The sequence below is a fragment of the Cyprinodon tularosa genome, unplaced genomic scaffold (assembly GCF_016077235.1).
Source record: "Cyprinodon tularosa strain WSP-4 unplaced genomic scaffold, ASM1607723v1 ctg88, whole genome shotgun sequence".
Classification (NCBI taxonomy): domain Eukaryota; kingdom Metazoa; phylum Chordata; class Actinopteri; order Cyprinodontiformes; family Cyprinodontidae; genus Cyprinodon; species Cyprinodon tularosa.
Genome location: NW_024039651.1, coordinates 572,648 through 590,436, shown reverse-complemented (window position 1 = coordinate 590,436; position 17,789 = coordinate 572,648). Strand labels below are relative to the sequence as shown.

At 39.9% G+C, this 17,789-nt stretch overlaps 1 protein-coding gene across 8 annotated transcripts in view; it reads left to right on the top strand.

Annotated features, from left to right (window-relative positions):
• The window catches only part of arvcfb (ARVCF delta catenin family member b), a 386,639-nt gene that overhangs the window by 267,743 nt on the left and 101,107 nt on the right, over window positions 1-17,789 (top strand). For all 8 annotated transcript variants that reach the window (XM_038273622.1, XM_038273620.1, XM_038273621.1 and 5 more), the window contains one exon: window positions 10,002-10,507. In XM_038273622.1, the coding sequence (XP_038129550.1) occupies window positions 10,002-10,507 (506 nt within the window). The remainder of the gene's footprint in view (window positions 1-10,001; window positions 10,508-17,789) is intronic.

Below are 17,789 nucleotides of genomic sequence, written 5' to 3'. Positions count from 1 at the left end.
ATGGAGCGGGAGATCGATAGACGGATCGGTGCGGCTGCTGCAATAATGCGGACGCTGCACCGGTCTGTCCTGGTGAAGAGAGAGCTGAGCGAAAAGGCAAAGCTCTCAATTTACCGGTCGGTCTACGTTCCTACCCTCACCTATGGTCATGAAATTTGGATCATGACCGAAAGAACGAGATCCCGGATACAAGCGGCTGAAATGAGCTTTCTCCGCCGGGTGGCTGGGCTCTCCCTTAGAGATAGGGTGAGGAGCTCGGTCATTCGGGAGAGGCTCAGTTTAGAGCCGGTTCTCCTCCACATCGAGAGGAGTGAGTTGAGGTGGCTCGGACATCTTCTTCGGATGCCCCCTGGACGCCTCCCTCGGGAGGTGTTCCAGGCATGTCCCACCGGGGGGAGGCCCAGGGGACGGCCCAGGACACGCTGGAGAGACTATGTCTCTCGGCTGGCCTGGGAGCGCCTAGGGCTTCCCCCAACAGAGCTGGAGGAGGTGTCTGCGGAGAGGGAAGTCTGGGAGTCTCTGCTTAGTCTTCTGTCCCCGCGACCCGGTTCCGGATAAAGCGGGAGACGACGACGACGACGAGTATATATATATATATATATATATATATATATATAGATAGATAGATAGATAGATAGATAGAGAGATAGATAGATAGATAGATAGATAGATAGAGATCAACAAATTTAGCTAAATCACACCCTTTTTAGGGTTATTGAGTTATTTATTTTTTATTGTTAATTACTATTATGGCTTGTTTTATTGACATTCATTTTGGATACCAGAGTAAAGGGGTTGAATGCTATTGCATGCCCCAATTGTTAGATCCTAAAGTTCCTCTTTGTGTTGGTCTTCCACTTCCAATCCTCATGAACATAATAAACATTAGGAAGTTGGTTAAAATCTGATAAACTGGTCAAGCTAAAGGGGTGAATATCCTTTTTGTTACTGCCTGTTTTAGTGTGGAATAAAAGTGGCATCATTTCCCCGGCTAAAGGGGTGGAAGAGCATCATTATCCCGCTTATGTCTGGGTGAATAGATATGGGAATGTGAGGGCATCCTTTACATTCCAACTCCTGATGCATCCTTTATGACACTGAGTTTTTGTCTATGAGGACCACTCTGTGAAAGTGGGTGTCTTCCTGCCAGTGTGATTAATAACTCCTTTGGAGTTGTGACAGACCTGAGGGCCATCTTGGAGCTCATCTTTAAAGGCTCATTTCTCCACAATCCGCTTAGCTTGAACCTGTCTACCTGCATGTCTTACTAAAGCATTCATACTCCTTGACCTCTTTCACTTTTTGTCTCCTTACAGAAACAAGCTATTTTTTTTTTTCTTTATTGGAGTGTGTTGGAAAAACAAAAATTTTATTACTGTGAAGGGAGACATTTAGCTTTTTCCCTAAAGGACTCAGAGGTTTGGTAGAAAACATCAATAACAAGAACAACCTGAAAACCGAAGAACATGACTGCACAGCATATGGCAAATACCGAGTGAAGCATTCATTAAAGATGCACAGTTTGAAGGGAGGGCACAGAAAAGCAGGAAGGCAGGCAAAGCACGCAGTCACTGAAATGTCATCAACAGGAGACAATCTGGTGGGGAATAACTGAGAGAAGAAGGGATTCATAGGCACAGTAACAGCTGGGAGGAATAAAGATGATTGGGGGAGTGGCAGGGTTATCTGTTCACTCTAATTAACAGAGTGGAGTAGAGCAGAGAGTGGTAAACTAAAACAAAACAAATTAAAGACATCTGACAGAGTCCCCGTCCACACGAAGCCGAACCCTGGCCTAAACACACAAATTTTTCACCAAACCAGCCTCTCATCCATACGAAGCCGGCGTTTCGGGGGTCTGTAAACAATCTTTTTTTTATTAAGCCTTCAGAGTGGGAAGATTTTGTAACGCCGTTTTCGCGTTTCCATCTTTAAGCTCTAACCGCATTTTTGTTTTTACACGCTTTTACATGCTACTCACCCTGCTGTCGGGCTTACAACAGAATCTTCTTCTTCTGGAATATCTCCAAGAAGAACAGAGCAATATCAACGACATAGTTCATCACCTGAATTTGACTGAACCACGGAAATGGACCCGCAGGGCAACCATGTATAAATATTAGTGCGCATGCCCAACATTTCGTCGCCTATTTTTGCTTTGGCACCACAGCGCCACTTACAGGCCTGGCATACATTTTGCAGCGTTTTCATGCATTCGTGTGGACGATTACATTTATTTTACGTCTCAGTCTTTAAGACAAACGTTCTGGAAAATATTAGCGTTTCGTGTTCGTTTTGACTTCGTGTGGACGGGGCCAGAGATGGCTGTGAACATGTTAAATGTCACATGATATATGCATAGAAGAAATATTGGCAAATATATTCCCATTACATGAGTCTCTAATGATCTACAACTCTAAGAACCACAGCATCATCCATGAAACAAATCCAATGAAACACAGTGCTGGTAGCATTACTCTGTAGGGATGCTTTTTTTAGGGATTGGAAATCTGCTCAGAGATGATGTGAAAATTGATGGATATAATTAAGGAAACAAGTCATCAATTAATAAATTAATCTAAGATCTTATAGCTCATCTAACTATTGACAAGTGTAAATTTTCTTATTATAGCCACTGTAACTACACTAGCTATGAAAACATTTCTACTATCTTACTGTATAACTATTTATTTTGTCAGCTGTATTAATTGCCGATTATTTTTTGCTGAACGAAAAATGTTTTCTTACACTTAAACTTATAAAATATTTAAAAAAGAACCTATTAGGTTAATGAATAAAAAAAGATTAATAAAATATGTGAAACACTTTTGATTTCCAATGAATAGAGATGTAAAACAATCATTAACAGACAGGGTATGTCGCTCTGACATACTGTCGGACTATTACCCACCTTTTTTTATGGAAGTTGATGCCACCAGTGATATTGCTGTTTTTAGTGTAGAGAGTGGGAGAGGCGGTGCTGTTAGCAGTGTTTTTAACAGGTGGGTGTGGTTGCTCACAGAGCAAAAAGTTAAAACTCAACTCTATGAAGTGGGTTAAGACATAACAGTCCTTCCAATATCCGGTGCTTATGCTAGCATAGCTTTTTTCTGTCATGTTATAGTTGTCTCCTCCAATACTTTCCCCTCACCCATCAGTGTTTTTTTTTCCTCTCTTGCGCTGCACCCGAGTCCCGCCTATTGGGGTAACATCATCGGATCTGTTGCTTTGAGACAATATCTGATTTGCGGTCGAGACTCAAGCAGGAGAGCTGCACATTTAAAGGTGAAAAAGATTTACTGGGATATGCAACATGCAATTAAACATATCTCCAAGTTTACCAGAAAGTTTACAAGAAAAAAATATGCTATGATATAATTAAATGCAATATATATTTTTGTCTTTTGAATTCAGCAAGACTCAGAAATAGCTATGCCAGAATTGGAATTGGCTGTTGTTTGTAATTTTCTTTTATACAAATAATGTTTATGGGTCCTGTATAAATAATGCACTTAAAGGCATCTGTCAAACTATCTATAAATATAAATACCAGTGTATTGTGGTTCTCTTGTGTTCTAAACAATAGGAAAGCATTCAATAAATAAATGGCGGCCTATTGGTTAGGGCATAGGGCTTTGAATACTGAGGTTGTGAGTTAAATCCCCCACTTCCACAGACTGCCACTCTGGGTCCCTGAACAAGACCCTTAACCCCCACACTGCTGCCTGGGTGCCTCACAATGACAGCTCACTGCTCCCCAAGGGGATGGGTTGAATGCAGAGAAGTAATTTCCCTCTGGGATAATTAGAGTATAGAAAATCAAAAACCTAATTAAAGCATTCGGGTTTAGTAACTAGCTACGTTTACATGGACACAACTAATCGGATTGAAGGCCTGATCAGATCAAAAATGTTTCATGTAAACATGTCAGACTGAAGATTCTAATCCGATTCGGTCCGATCGGATCTAAATTTAATTCCGAATGAGAGACGTGGTTTTTGCCGATCGCCATTCCGATTGGCGTCCATGTAAACACCCATTCGGATCTTAAGAGTAAAATAATCTTCACTGCGCATGTGTGCGACGTCAGCGTGACGTTTTTCTGCCTTGTCAACAACAGGAAACCACCGGTCGCTCTCGCTCTCGCTTTGAACAACATGGCGGGAGGAGTCTAGGAACGCCGACTTCTACACTCAAGTTCATTTAAAGCTGCAGGAAGCAGGAATTTATCCTCCTCCTCTTCCTCTTTTCTCTCTCCACAGCCCACTCGCTCTCCCACGCCGGTTCAATCGCTCATTCTCTACATTTTCTCTCGTACATTTCGCTGCCAAGCGCTTTTTTCCTCCTCTCTCCTTTTTTCTTTCCGCTCGCTCCGAGCGCATCGTTTGTCAGGCCTCTCAAAAACCAGACGCAGACAGAACTGCCAAGTTTGGCAGGAAGTTCTGCGCATGCTTAAAAGATTTAATCTGATCCAACGCTTGGTACATGTATACACTCGTCATGATCGGATCATTTCATTTAGTGTCCATGTAAACGGAGATTTTGAATTTCCGATCAACCAAGGTTTGGATCGGATCGGGGAAATTTTGTGCATGTAAACGTAGCTAGTGTAGGTCCATCAGCCCCCACCGGGTGTCCACCAACTTTCATCACAGAGTTACACCCTTACACAGGATTGGTCCATTTTTCTGCTCTAGCGTGCCTCTTTCCGTTCAGTGAGGCTCCTTAAGAATGAACAATGGCTCCAGTGAACGGCAGTCACTTTATAACAATGAAATAAATTTCTTTTAAGCGAATCTTATCAATTAATTGAATGGAAAAAACAATAATCGACAATCAACTGTAAGTCTATTTTGTTTACATTCCTTAAATAAATATAAATGTGAGGCTGTATGAAGGCAGGATGTCCATCCAGCAGGGTCAGATCAAGGCTAGGCTAGTTATGGTTTATATCATTCTTCATTCACTTTATGAACAATCAGTTCATTATTGAGACTCTTTGATGAAATGCTGCAGAAAACAAAAATATCTTCAGTTCCCATTTGAAGGAGCCAATGTTTTCTGTTCATCTCAAGGTTTCAGGGAAAATGTTTCTCAGTTGAGGAGCATAGAAAGTAAAAAGCTGCCTCTCCTTGTTTAGTTTTGGATCTGCAAAAACTCTGGTGAATGGAGAGGTCTTCATTGACTATAAATGAAAAAAGGTGAGGACATGTCTGATTTTCTTTTCAGATTTGTATTTTGAAAAACCGCCCTTCATCGCTCCCCTTCACAACACAACCATGCTCTACTGCTGATTTATGGCATAAACTCCCATCAAAACACACCGTAGTTTGCTACTTCAAGGGTGTGAACACTCTATAATGCTTTCTTTATATTTCTAGTCAGTTCCCGTCTGATATACAGGTGCTGGTCATAAAATTAGAATATCATGAAAAAGTAGATTGATTTCAGTAATTCCATTTAAAAAGTGAAACTTTTATATTATATTCATACATTACATACAAACTCATATATTTCAGATGTTTATTTTGTTTAATTTTGATGATTACAAATGACAACAAATGAAAATCTCAAATTCATCATATCAGAAAATTAGAATATTGTGAAAAGGTTCAAAATTGATGGCCCCTGGTGCCACACTCTAATCAGCTAATTAACTCAAACCACCTGCAAAAGCCTTTAAATGGTCTTTCAGTCTAGTTCTATAGGCTACACAATCATGGGGAAGACTGCTGACTTGACAGTTGTCCAAAAGACGACCATCGACACCTTGCACAAGGAGGGCAAGACACAAAAGGTCATCGCTAAAGAGGCTGGCTGTTCACAGAGCTCAGTGTCCAAGCACATTAATAGAGAGGCGAAGGGAAGGAAAAGATGTGGTCGAAAAAAGTGTACAAGCAAGAGAGATAACCGCACCCTGGAGAGGATTGTGAAACAAAACCCATTCAAAAATGTGGGGGAGATTCACAAAGAGTGGACTGCAGCTGGAGTGAGTGCTTCAAGAACCACCACACACAGACGTATGAAAGACATGGGTTTCTGCTGTCGCATTCCTTGTGTCAAGCCACTCTTGAACCACAGACAGCGTCAGAAGCGTCTTGCCTGGGCTAAAGAGAAACAGGACTGGACTGCTGGTGAGTGGTCCAAAGTCATGTTCTCTGATGAAAGTAAATTTTGCATTTCCTTTGGAAATCAAGGTCCCAGAGTCTGGAGGAAAAGAAGAGAGGCACTTCATCCACGTTGCTTGAAGTCCAGTGTAAAGTTTCCACAGTCAGTGATGGTTTGGGGTGCCATGTCATCTGCTGGTGTTGGTCCATTGTGTTTTCTGAGGTCCAGGGTCAACGCAGCCACATACCAGGAAGTTTTAGAGCACTTCATGCTTCCTGCAGCTGACCAACTTTTTGGAGATGCAGATTTCATTTTCCAACAGGACTTGGCACCTGCACACAGTGCCAAAGCTACCAGTACCTGGTTGAAGGACCATGGTATCCCTGTTCTTAATTGGCCAGCAAACTCTCCTGACCTTAACCCCATAGAAAATCTATGGGGTATTGTGAAGAAGAAGATGCAATACACCAGACCCAACAATTCAGAAGAGCTAAAAGCCACTATTAGAGCAACCTGGGCTATCATAACACCTGAGCAGTGCCACAGACTGATCGACTCCATGCCACGCCGCATTGCTGCAGTAATACAGGCCAAAGGAGGCCCAACTAAATACTGAGTGCTGTACATGCTCATACTTTTCATGTTCATACTTTTCAGTTGGCCAACATTTCTATAAATCCTTTGTTTTTATTGGTCTTCAGTAATATTCTAATTTTCTGATATGATGAATTTGAGATTTTCATTTGTTGTCATTTGTAATCATCAAAATTAAACAAAATAAACATCTGAAATATATGAGTTTGTATGTAATGTATGAATATAATATACAAGTTTCACTTTTTAAATGGAATTACTGAAATCAATCTACTTTTTCATGATATTCTAATTTTATGACCAGCACCTGTATGTGAGGTTTCTCTCAGACATTTCCACTAAATTTTCTATGAAACCCTGGCACCTTACTTTGAAGTAATGAAAATGAGGGAGAGTTGAGGAATATCACGACTCTTTCTACTGTTTTTTTTTTCATCTTCACAAAATAATTCACTGTTTGGAATTTATTCACCATAGAGTATCGTCATATATATATATATATATATAACAGAGAGGGTGTGTGTGTGTAAGAGGAGCACACATCTTCAGACTGTGTAGTTCTTTTTAGTTTATCTCCTTTGATAGGTCTGCAGATGAGCATACGGCTTCAACCAGCAGCTGATGAAAGTCATTGAGAGAAGATCAAGAAAGGAAAGAAAGGCGAGGATGTGTAAATGTCTTTTAATAGATGCACTCTTATCCATAGACAAAAAATAAACGCAGCCATGCATCCCTGAATAAACGCCTGGATGAGCCCAAATAGGCCGGACATTAAGCAGCTTGATTAACACGGAGAGGGTGATCTGCCGTAATCAGGCTCTGAGTATTTTATTTGGCAGCAGAGGGGCCTTTTCACATCCGCCTGAATACAGCCATCCCTGTCCACACAATGCCGCCAATATAAATGCAAATCCTGACATTCCCGTCACTCAGCCTCGTGACGCCTGCTTTACCAAGAGCCCCGCCGCATCGACCCCAGATCTAAATGAGCCTCGAACTGCACAACTGTACATATTATCTTTGTGCGGATGTGTCTGTGTGTCAAAGTGGGAGAAAAAACCCAGTGTGGGGCATAATGAGAGAAAAATGGAGATACTAAAGTGACAGCCGTGGCTGTTTATATATGCGGGTCTGCGACATGGCAATGATCCTGAAATCGGGAGCCGTGCTCTTCCTTCGGCGGGTTGTTCCTGCCTCCCTTTGCCTTGTCATGTCCAATATTCTGTAGCGGGAAAAGAAATCAGGGTGATGGCTTGAGTGGTGAGCTTGTTTACATCTTTGTGTATGCATGCATGCATTTAGTAACCACCAGCGCCCATACGCACACATGCAGTATTTTCCAGTGCGCTGCATGCAGCCTATCATGTAACTCTCCAGATGAGGATCTGTAATCACAATCTTGATTTGTCCCTCCCTCAACACTGTGGGCGCAATCTTGTTCAACAAAGCCAAGAAATAAAGCCTTCCTACAATTAGAGTTCAGAGTCCCTGATCTGTTTAGATTATGTCTGATGGTGTTTTCTTCAAAGTTATGTATTTATCCACAAAAGTGGAAGAAGATTAAGCATTTGCACACATTTTTTAGAGCATCCCTACTGTGTTATCCTATCTGTTTAACTGACTTGTTTTTTTAAATAGTTCATATTCATCAACTCAACGTTTTGTCTCAGTAGAAACCCTTCTGATCATTTTTTTCTGTCCTTTTATCTTTTAATATATTTCAAACATTCATTGAAAGCAAACAAAAATCAATACAAAATATAATTAGAAAACACCAATAAACAGGCCACTTGAAGGCCCATAGTCTTATCTGTATTGTTTCTATATAATGTCAGCTTTATGGATACAAAGTTCTTGAGCGAAAATCTATTAACAGCACAACAAGCTGTTAAGAATTTAGCTTTTGAAGAACGTGCTTGAGTCAAATGAGAATAGCAATGTAGTTTGAGGCAATGTGATAAAAGTGTAGAAAACAGGGATGCTAATATTTTAAAGGATGTTATTGGTGAGACTTGGACTCTGTTCAAACATTGTACATCAGAGTAAAAAAAAACGGCTATGCTTCTGTACTTTCATAAGCCACCCTGTCTCTCTTCATCTTCCAGCACAAAGGGGATTTAGGATTTTGACACATTGTTCTGGAAGGAGTTTATCTTTTAGCTCATCTCGTATTGATTTCTGTGACTCCGAGATGCGCAAAGTAAAGTAAATGCCATAAAAGCCAATATGTTACTGCATGGCTTTATTAAAGGGGAGGATAAACAAGAGCCAAAGCAGACGGCATTATGAGATCCCCTCTCAGTTTTCTCTAAATGTTGTGAAGAGGCTGTGAAAGTACATCATTATTATTAAAGCTCATTAAATGTTGAGCTCCATGTGAAATTTCTTGCCACAAACCACCAGAAAATATGGCAGGAGGAGACCATCTGGATTACGTAATGAGGATAAATAAGTTGGGTCGTGGGGGGGGGGGGGGGGGGGGGGTGTTCTGGTTGCTGCATATTCACCCATGTTCCTATAAAGTATTCATGAGTCTTTGGAGTAAAGAACCGTAGAGAATAGACTCTAAGAGACTTTAGAAGTGGCAGATCATTGAAGGGAACCCCTCCCTCGGCGGACCACTTTGCTCCTTAATTTGGTCACAAAAAACTGTTAGAGCCAGTAGTGTTTAAGTCCCCAACACTAATAGCAGTAATGCTAATGAGGGTAATGCTAGCAGAGAAATCCCAGAGTGTTGCTCATTAACATTTCAGCAGCTGCATGGTAGTGTTAGGCGCTTTGAGCAAAGGGAGCCCCGCAGACACTGTAGGGGCTCTTGGTCGTCCCTGGGGGAGGGGCACTGCTTGGCTTTTTTCTATTCCCCTCACGGGAAGAAATATCATTTCTTTTTTTCAAAGATAAAAAAAAAGACTTCCCAGCTCTCTACATCAAACCACAATAATTTTTTGTTGAGTGTCTCTGTTGGTTAGAAATCGTCTTCTGTCTTCTAGTTGCTTTCTCCTTAACTCTGTGTTTGTTGAAGTCTGACATGTTTGTTACTCCTACCTGACAGGGAGTAGAAGCAGAATGCTGCAAATCATTTCACTTATTGCAAAGAGCCGCTGTCAGAGTCCTGCTGACAAACTTGATGACAGCAGATCTGAACATCAGATCACCTTGTCCTCTCCTCTACCTTCTCCCCTCATTAGTCACTGATTCTCACCTCATTTGGCTTTTCTTATAGAAAAATCTAAGTCACCCTCCATTTACCTCTTTCATCTAATAGGTCTTGACCGTTTCTCTCTCCTCTTATCTTGCAGAGGGTACCCAGATGACCCCATTGAGGAAGAGCTGATTGATGAGCGCCACCCTTACATCCATGGTATGTATTCAGCACCGCTTGCTCAGCCTGAGAGAGGAAGCATGGCCAGTCTGGACCGAATGGCTGGCAGACGTTCCCCTTCCATCGACAGCATCCGCAAGGACCCACGTTGGAGGGACCCCGATCTCCCCGAGGTCATTGCCATGCTGGGTCACCCTATTGACCCGGTGAAGTCCAACGCCGCTGCCTATCTGCAGCACCTGTGCTATGAGAACGACAAGATAAAGAAGGATGTTCGCCAGCTGAAGGGGATTCCTGTTCTGGTAGGGCTTTTGGACCACCCCAAATCCGAGGTTCACCGCAAAGCCTGTGGAGCGCTTCGGAACATCTCCTACGGCAAGGACAATGAGAACAAAGTGGCCATCAAGAACTGTGATGGTATTCCAGCCCTTATCCGTCTGCTGAGGAAGACCAATGACATGGAGGTTCGAGAGCTGATCACCGGTAAGATCACTGTTTCCAAATAAAACAAATTTAACTGCCAGCTGGTTACAGCCATATGTATCAAAAGAGGGAGAAAATCTTTAATTCTGAGTCATATTTTGTGTTTTTAGGAGGTTATAGTTAAAGGGTAAAGAAAAGCAATCCCACCTGAGGATCCAACATTCAATGTGACAATAGACTTGATAAATATTTATTTCAATATAGATACAAAACAGTAAAAAAAAATACCGTAAACTGTTTAGTTTTAATTCATTTGAATAAAATATTGTGATATCCCCGTGTTTTGTATCCCCAATGCTAGGTCCTGTAGCGCTAGTTTCTTCCAGCCATAATAGCAATGAGTAACGTTAAATCTAGTGATCATTTGTCGAATTGTATGGAGGATCAACTCAGAAATAAATAAATAAATGCTCAATAAATAAATAAGACCCCAAAAATACAATAAACAAAAAAATGTAGGTAGAAATAAATTATACAGTGATACATAAATGTATATATCTCTTTTAATTAGCTTCTTTATTTATTATTTATTATTGTCCTTTATAATCTTGAACTTTATTTATTTATTACTTATTTTTTTATGTATTTATTTATGTGCATGGATAATATTTTGGTCTGTTTTATTCTTCCTTTGTATTTTTTTACCCTATTTATTTCTGCCTGTCGTTTTTTTCAATTGTGTCTGCATTTCTGCCTCATTATGCAAATACGGAAGGGGTTGTGTCTTAGATGGTCACTTATTTTTAAATATGGCAGAGTTGGTCCTCCATACAAATGGTCATGCTCAAAGGCATTGGTGGGGAAGTCTCTTTCATATATCTTATATTTAGGCATTTCCAAGGCATTGTTAACTGACAGATTCATTAGTTGAAGAAGTTGAAAACATTCACACACAAAAAAAAAAGCCCTTGGAAGAATTCTCAGGGGTCATAGTTGAAAGATGCCTTTAAATATAGACTTAAGAAAAGAATACCCAAAATAAATTGGCTAATTCTTCACTTCTTTAACACTATCTTACTTTGTAAAGCTTATGTCTGAGCAATAGTTACTTCCTTGGGTAGTCTTCACCTTAAAAATTCTCCATGTTCTCTATAGCAATGTGTTCCTATTTATAGAAACAATGTGTTGTGAAGTAACTACATATTCAGCAATTATAACATATATATGTCCGTTTGGACCTCTACATGTAATTTTTGGTCATTTAGCAAACAAGATTGATTTTATTAGAATTGTAAGAATCAGAGTGAGCTGGTTGAAGGAGATAAGTATGCTTTTAGCCTGCAAACCTGCAAATTGGTCTGTCTTTATATCATGGAGCTCTTACCTTTCTGTAAATGATCCCTGCTTCACCATTGTGAGGACATACTGAGTCTGAGGCACTATTGATCACAAAGATGTTACAGGGTTGCAGCTCAGATTACACGTGGAAACAAATAAGGTCATGTTAAATCACTAAAACCATATCTTTCTCAACTGTTTGCAGAGTGATGGATTGTGTTTTTTTTCACTTGAAAAAAAAAACATGACGACATATATGGAGTAAATTTTGTTCCATTATTTATGCAACCAGAGAATATATTTTGTATTTCAAACTTTGAAAAATAATCAACACAAATATAAATTTAGAAAATTTCATAATCACAAAATAGTTTTAAGAGTAACTTTGCTCTTTTCTTAGATATTGTTCTTCGTAGTATTATTAAGTCCTTTATTTTCTTTCAAATCTTATTTTTTCAGCTTTTTTTCTTTTACAGATTAAGTTTTATGAATTGCATTCTTCTCAAATGGCTTTTAACAGATCATATTCTCTTCACATTAAGCAAAATACAATTGTTGACATCATTGCAGACCAATAGAAATGTATCCTTGCTCCTCCCTTCAAAAGAAAGCACACCCACTGAGGTGAAAACTATGTGATCTAAAAAACAGAATTTGAAAAAGGTAATGAGTAAAACTCAATTTAAAAAAGAGCAATTAAAAAAAAATAAAAATAATTCAGATAAAACAGCAAAGTTACTCTCAAAACCTTTATTTGATTAATAGCTTTTTCAAAGTTTCTTTTTTCGATGTGTTTTAGTCCAAATAGCAATCTACAAAAATTTTTATGTGTTGTCTTTTTTCAAATTTTAATTTACAAAATATGTTCTTTGCTTGAAACAATAAAGGAACAAAATTCACTCCATACACATCAATAACCGCAGAAAAGTCTATAATCATTTAAATTCTTCCAGAGAAGCTTTTGAATCAGATGTGATGCAGTGGTAAAAGTCAGCTGGGAAATACGTGTGTGTTTAGTTTATTCCAGCTGATTTAATATGACACACTCACACACTGTGGCATCTCACAAGAGATGAGAAGAGTGTTTTTTTTTTTGTCTTCTTCCTGTGCACTCGTGTGAAAAATGAGACACTTTAAAGTGAGATACCCAGACCTTGTAAAGTAGGTGCCAAGTGAAAACCCAGTGTGCGTTCTGCAATCTAAGAAGGGCTTTGGGTTTTTTTCCACTAGCTATACAGTGTAGGGGGAGGATCATTGTCTTCACGTTAAGTTTCCAGAGCTGACAGCTGTACTAACTGGATGCTATAATATGAATATCTGTGTGATTGTCACCTTAAACAAATCATTCATGCTGTTTCTTACACTGATGCCAGTGTTTGCAATCCTAGTGCTTCACTGTATGAACGGTTGCGGGCCTAAGTGTTTGCATAAGTGAGTCTCTTTTGTTTTGACAGAGATGTAGCAGTGAGCAATGACAGCGCAGCTGCAGAAATGATTGTCTTTACAGCGCTGTGTTGCTCCATGTTGAAGCTAAAAATAACCCTGCACCAGAAGACAAGGAGGACGGGATGGAAGGAGGCTTTTCTTCCCCTCCACCTCCTGCTCATTATTCAGCCCTCCCACGCTCAGTCTCTTTTTTTTTTCACCCCTTCATTCATTATCTACAGACAGTGATTTTCGCTCTGTAGCTGCTTTGCTACTTTTCCTGCTTTAGGTGGTCATTCCCTGTGCTCCAGCCCTGCAGGAAGCGAGCTCCGCACAATGCAGGCTCAGCTTGCATCCCCAACCACTCGTCTGGAGTTGGCCAGGCTTTTCTACAATTAAATGTAATTCAGGGGTTTTAAATACGGGCTCCTTTTCTTAGTCCGTGTGTTTAAGGGGTTTGCTGTGGAAGTCTGCGCAGACCGATGCTAAACCACTCAAAGCTCTGCTTTCTCCTGGTGGAAATGGGTGACGTGGAAGGAACCTAGTGGTTTCACTTTCCAACACACACACCAGACATGCAGACAAGTCATTTATATTTTTAGAGCCTTTTACTTTCCACAGTCATTCTATTTTCCTCTTTCAGCAGCCTCCGGGCTGCTTGTGGCCTCAGGCAAATTCCTTTGTAAAAATCGAGATTATGAGGCAGATTTGTGGCGCTTTTCTCGCTGACTTTATTGTTCAAAAGAAACGTCAAAAAAGGAAAGTTAATTTGAGAAATGCTGATAAAAAAATTAAGATAATGTCCGAACTCATTCACTGTTCTGTCACTTAAGCTGAGGCGTATTTACCTCAAACTGTTCCCCAAATGTTCCTGCTTATGACCAGTGTCACCTGTGGGGAAGAAAAGTACTTCCAGAGGATAGTTATTGTCAAAGGATCTTAAACCAACTTAATTAAAAATCAAAGTTTGCTTTTCATATTTAATATGTAATGATTCAACTTCACCTTTTTAAAACCTTGTTCTTGACTTTATGTGTGCCGCATACATGTACATATACAGACATATACCAAAAAACAATCAAACTTATACTAACTGATCACACCAGTATATTTATATGAATGCCAACAACAAAAAACGTTATAAAAAAACAAAAAATATAATTTCTTGTACAAAGGCAAATCTGTGTTTTGCATGGTCCAGTATTGTATCACACACCTACAAAAATGTACCAGTTTAATAATGGATTATTAGTCAGCTTTATATTTTTGAATATATAAAAATATATATTTATTTTCTGGGAATGTGTTTATTTAAGAGCAACTATGTCAATTAAAAAACATCTAGATAAAGTACACTATAATATGGTATTTTCAATGTGAATCCCAGATTGTTAATTCTTCTTTGCCTTTTCTAAAAAGTGCTTTAAATCAGTCCTACCTGTCTTTATCCATGCTGGGTCAGATCCTGACATTTGAAAGGAATGTCCAGACTAAAGCAGACTAAAGCATTAGCGTCACTACATGCAGTTATCCAAGCCTTCTTTAAACCAGGTCCTGGAAACGGATGTTTCTTGCGTGTTCTTCTTCTGTGTTTTGCATGGTCCAATATTGTGTCACAAACCTAAAAAAATAAATAAATAAATAATGTACCAGTTTAATAATGGAGAAGTTATTGGTCAGCTTTATATATTTTTTAATATATATATAAACTTTATTTTCTGAGAATGTGTTTATTTAAGAGCAACTATGCAAATTAACAAACATCTAGAAAAAGTACAATACAGTATATTATATTATTTTCAATGTGAATCCCAGATTGTTAAATTTTCTTTGCCTTTTGCTTTAAATCAGTCCTGCCTGTCTCTATCCATGCTGGGTCAGATCCTGACATTTAAAAAATGAGGCAAGGAAAGCCTTGTTTAATGCAGTTAGCCAAGCCTTGCTAAACCAGGTCCTGGAAATGGATGGTTCTTGTGCCATTTCACTTTGTATTGCAGAGGAGCTACTGCGCATGGACAACTTTTAACGTGAATCAATGGGCAAAGATTTTTGCCCCCAAGCCCGGAAATACGGCACAAATCCGAAGAAAAATCATTGTCAATCAATATGATGCTTTTCTAGTCATTAAAAATTAAATATTTATCTTGCTCATCTAAAAGATATATATTTCAAAAATATTTTATATGTTAAATTAAAATTGTAAAATTAAAATATATATATGCATATATATTTTTTTGGTGGGTGGAGTGGGGCGGATGGGGCAGCGCCCTAGTGTCCTGTATTGGCCAGCCACCACTGATGGATAGACGAATCGTTGCAGCTGCTGCTGTAATGCGCCACAGCTCTACTGATCTGTGGTAGTGAAGAGCAGCGTGAAAAGGCAAAGCTCTCATTTTACAGACCGGTTTATGTTCCTTCCTTCACCTGTGGTCATGAAATCTGGATCATGACTAAAGAAAATGTTTCTGCATACAAGCGGCTGAATTGAGCTTTCTCCGCAGCGTGACTGGGCTTTCCCTTAGAGAAAGGGTTATGAGCTCATTCATCCAGCAGAGGCACATAGTAGAATCGAGTCAGCTGAGGTGGGTTAGACTCCCTCAGGTGGTGTTACAGGGGACGACCCAGGCCAGGACACACTGGAGAGACTATGTCTCTTTGCTGGCCTGGGAGAGCACCGGGCTTTCCCCAGCGGAGCTTGAGGAGGTGTGTCGGCAGAGGGTAGTTTGGGAGTCTCTGCTGCCCCAGCGATCGGGTAAAGCAGAAGACGATGAGTCCGAGGAATTTGGTCTGACTGACTTGATGAACAGTAAACCACATTTGCAGTCATCAAAATATGGGTCTTATGTCTACTTTGTAAAAAATATCTTACCTAACTTGATCCTTATTGGTGAAGTCTTAGCAAATGTCCAGTTATATGGAGTATGGACTTTTCATAGTCCTCACATCTTTGTTTCTATCGCTGTTGTGGATTGAATTATTCATGAATTGTTTAGGAATACTCATTAGATGAGACCTGGTTCTGGTGCAATAACAAGAGAAACACCTTTTTAAAGAAGTCTGTTATTGATTTCCTTACAGTAGCTACGTTTACATGGACACAACTAATCGGATTGAAGGCCTGATCAGATCAAAAATGTTTCATGTAAACATGTCAGACTGAAGATTCTAATCCGATTCGGTCCGATCGGATCTAAATTTAATTCCGAAAGAGAGAGGTGGTTTTTGCCGATCGCCATTCCGATTGGCGTCCATGTAAACACCCATTCGGATCTTAAGAGTAAAATAATCTTCACTGCGCATGTGTGCGACGTCAGCGTGACGTTTTTCCGCCTTCTCAACAACAGGAAACCACCGGTCGCTCTCACTCTTGTTGTGAACAACATGGCGGGAGGAGTCTAGGAACGCCGACTTATACACTCAAGTTCATTTAAAGCTGCAGGAAGCAGGAATGTATCCTCCTCCTCTTTCTCTTCTTCCTCTCCACAGCCCACTCGCTCTCCCACGCCGGTTCAATCGCTCATTCTCTACATTTTCTCTCGGACATTTCGCTGCCAAGCGCTTTTTTCCTCCTCTCTCCTTTTTTCTTTCCGCTCGCTCCGAGCGCATCGTTTGTCAGGCCTCCCAAAAACCAGACGCAGACAGAACTGCCAAGTTTGGCAGGAAGTTCTGCGCATGCTTAAAAGATTTAATCTGATCCAACGCTTGGTACATGTATACACACGTCATGATCGGATCATTTCATTTAGTGTCCATGTAAACGGAGATTTTGAATTTCCGATCAACCAAGGTTTGGATCGGATCGGGGAAATTTTGCACATGTAAACGTAGCTAGTGAGAACTTTAAATACACCAGGATCATTGCATGAATCTGGGAAAGCTTTAAGGACGATGTCCAGCTGCTGTAAGCTTCTTATTGCTTCATTCAGAAAATTTGAGTAAAATGTAGAAACAGCTGTAAACGTGTTAAAAGCAAACACCCTAATTACCCTGCCTCTGTTATTAAGACGCAGAAAGTGTCAGAGAGAGAATTGTGTTTATCCACAGATCCAGTTCCTCCATGGGAACTGCCTGGAGGCGCCACTCATATCATTTATTTAAATGTCAAGCAGTCATCATGGCGTTTAGGAAGCTAGTGGGCTCCGTTACCCAGAGGTGATTTGGTGTGAAAGTTGTGATTTAGCCCCAGAACAATATCAGAGCGCCATGTGAAGATGCTGGCTGAAGCTGGAATGAGAGTCTCTCTATCCACAGTATAACATGTCCTCAGATGAAAAATACTCACAGAGATAGATACTAGGGGTGTAAATCACATCCATCATGGCGATTCGATTGTTGCACTGAAAATACATGGATTTTTGAGGAAAAAAATAAAACTTTGTTTCAAGACAAATGGGCAACCAATTTGTTTAAGGACAAGATGGTCAAAGTTTTGGATTTGCCATCACATAGGACTTATTTAAATCATTTAAAGTTACAGCTGAGAAGGAACTGACTCTCTGTTTTTGGTTATTATAGTCACACAAATAAAGATGCTACTAAACATGATTAAAGACACAAAAATTATACTGACAGCGGTGCA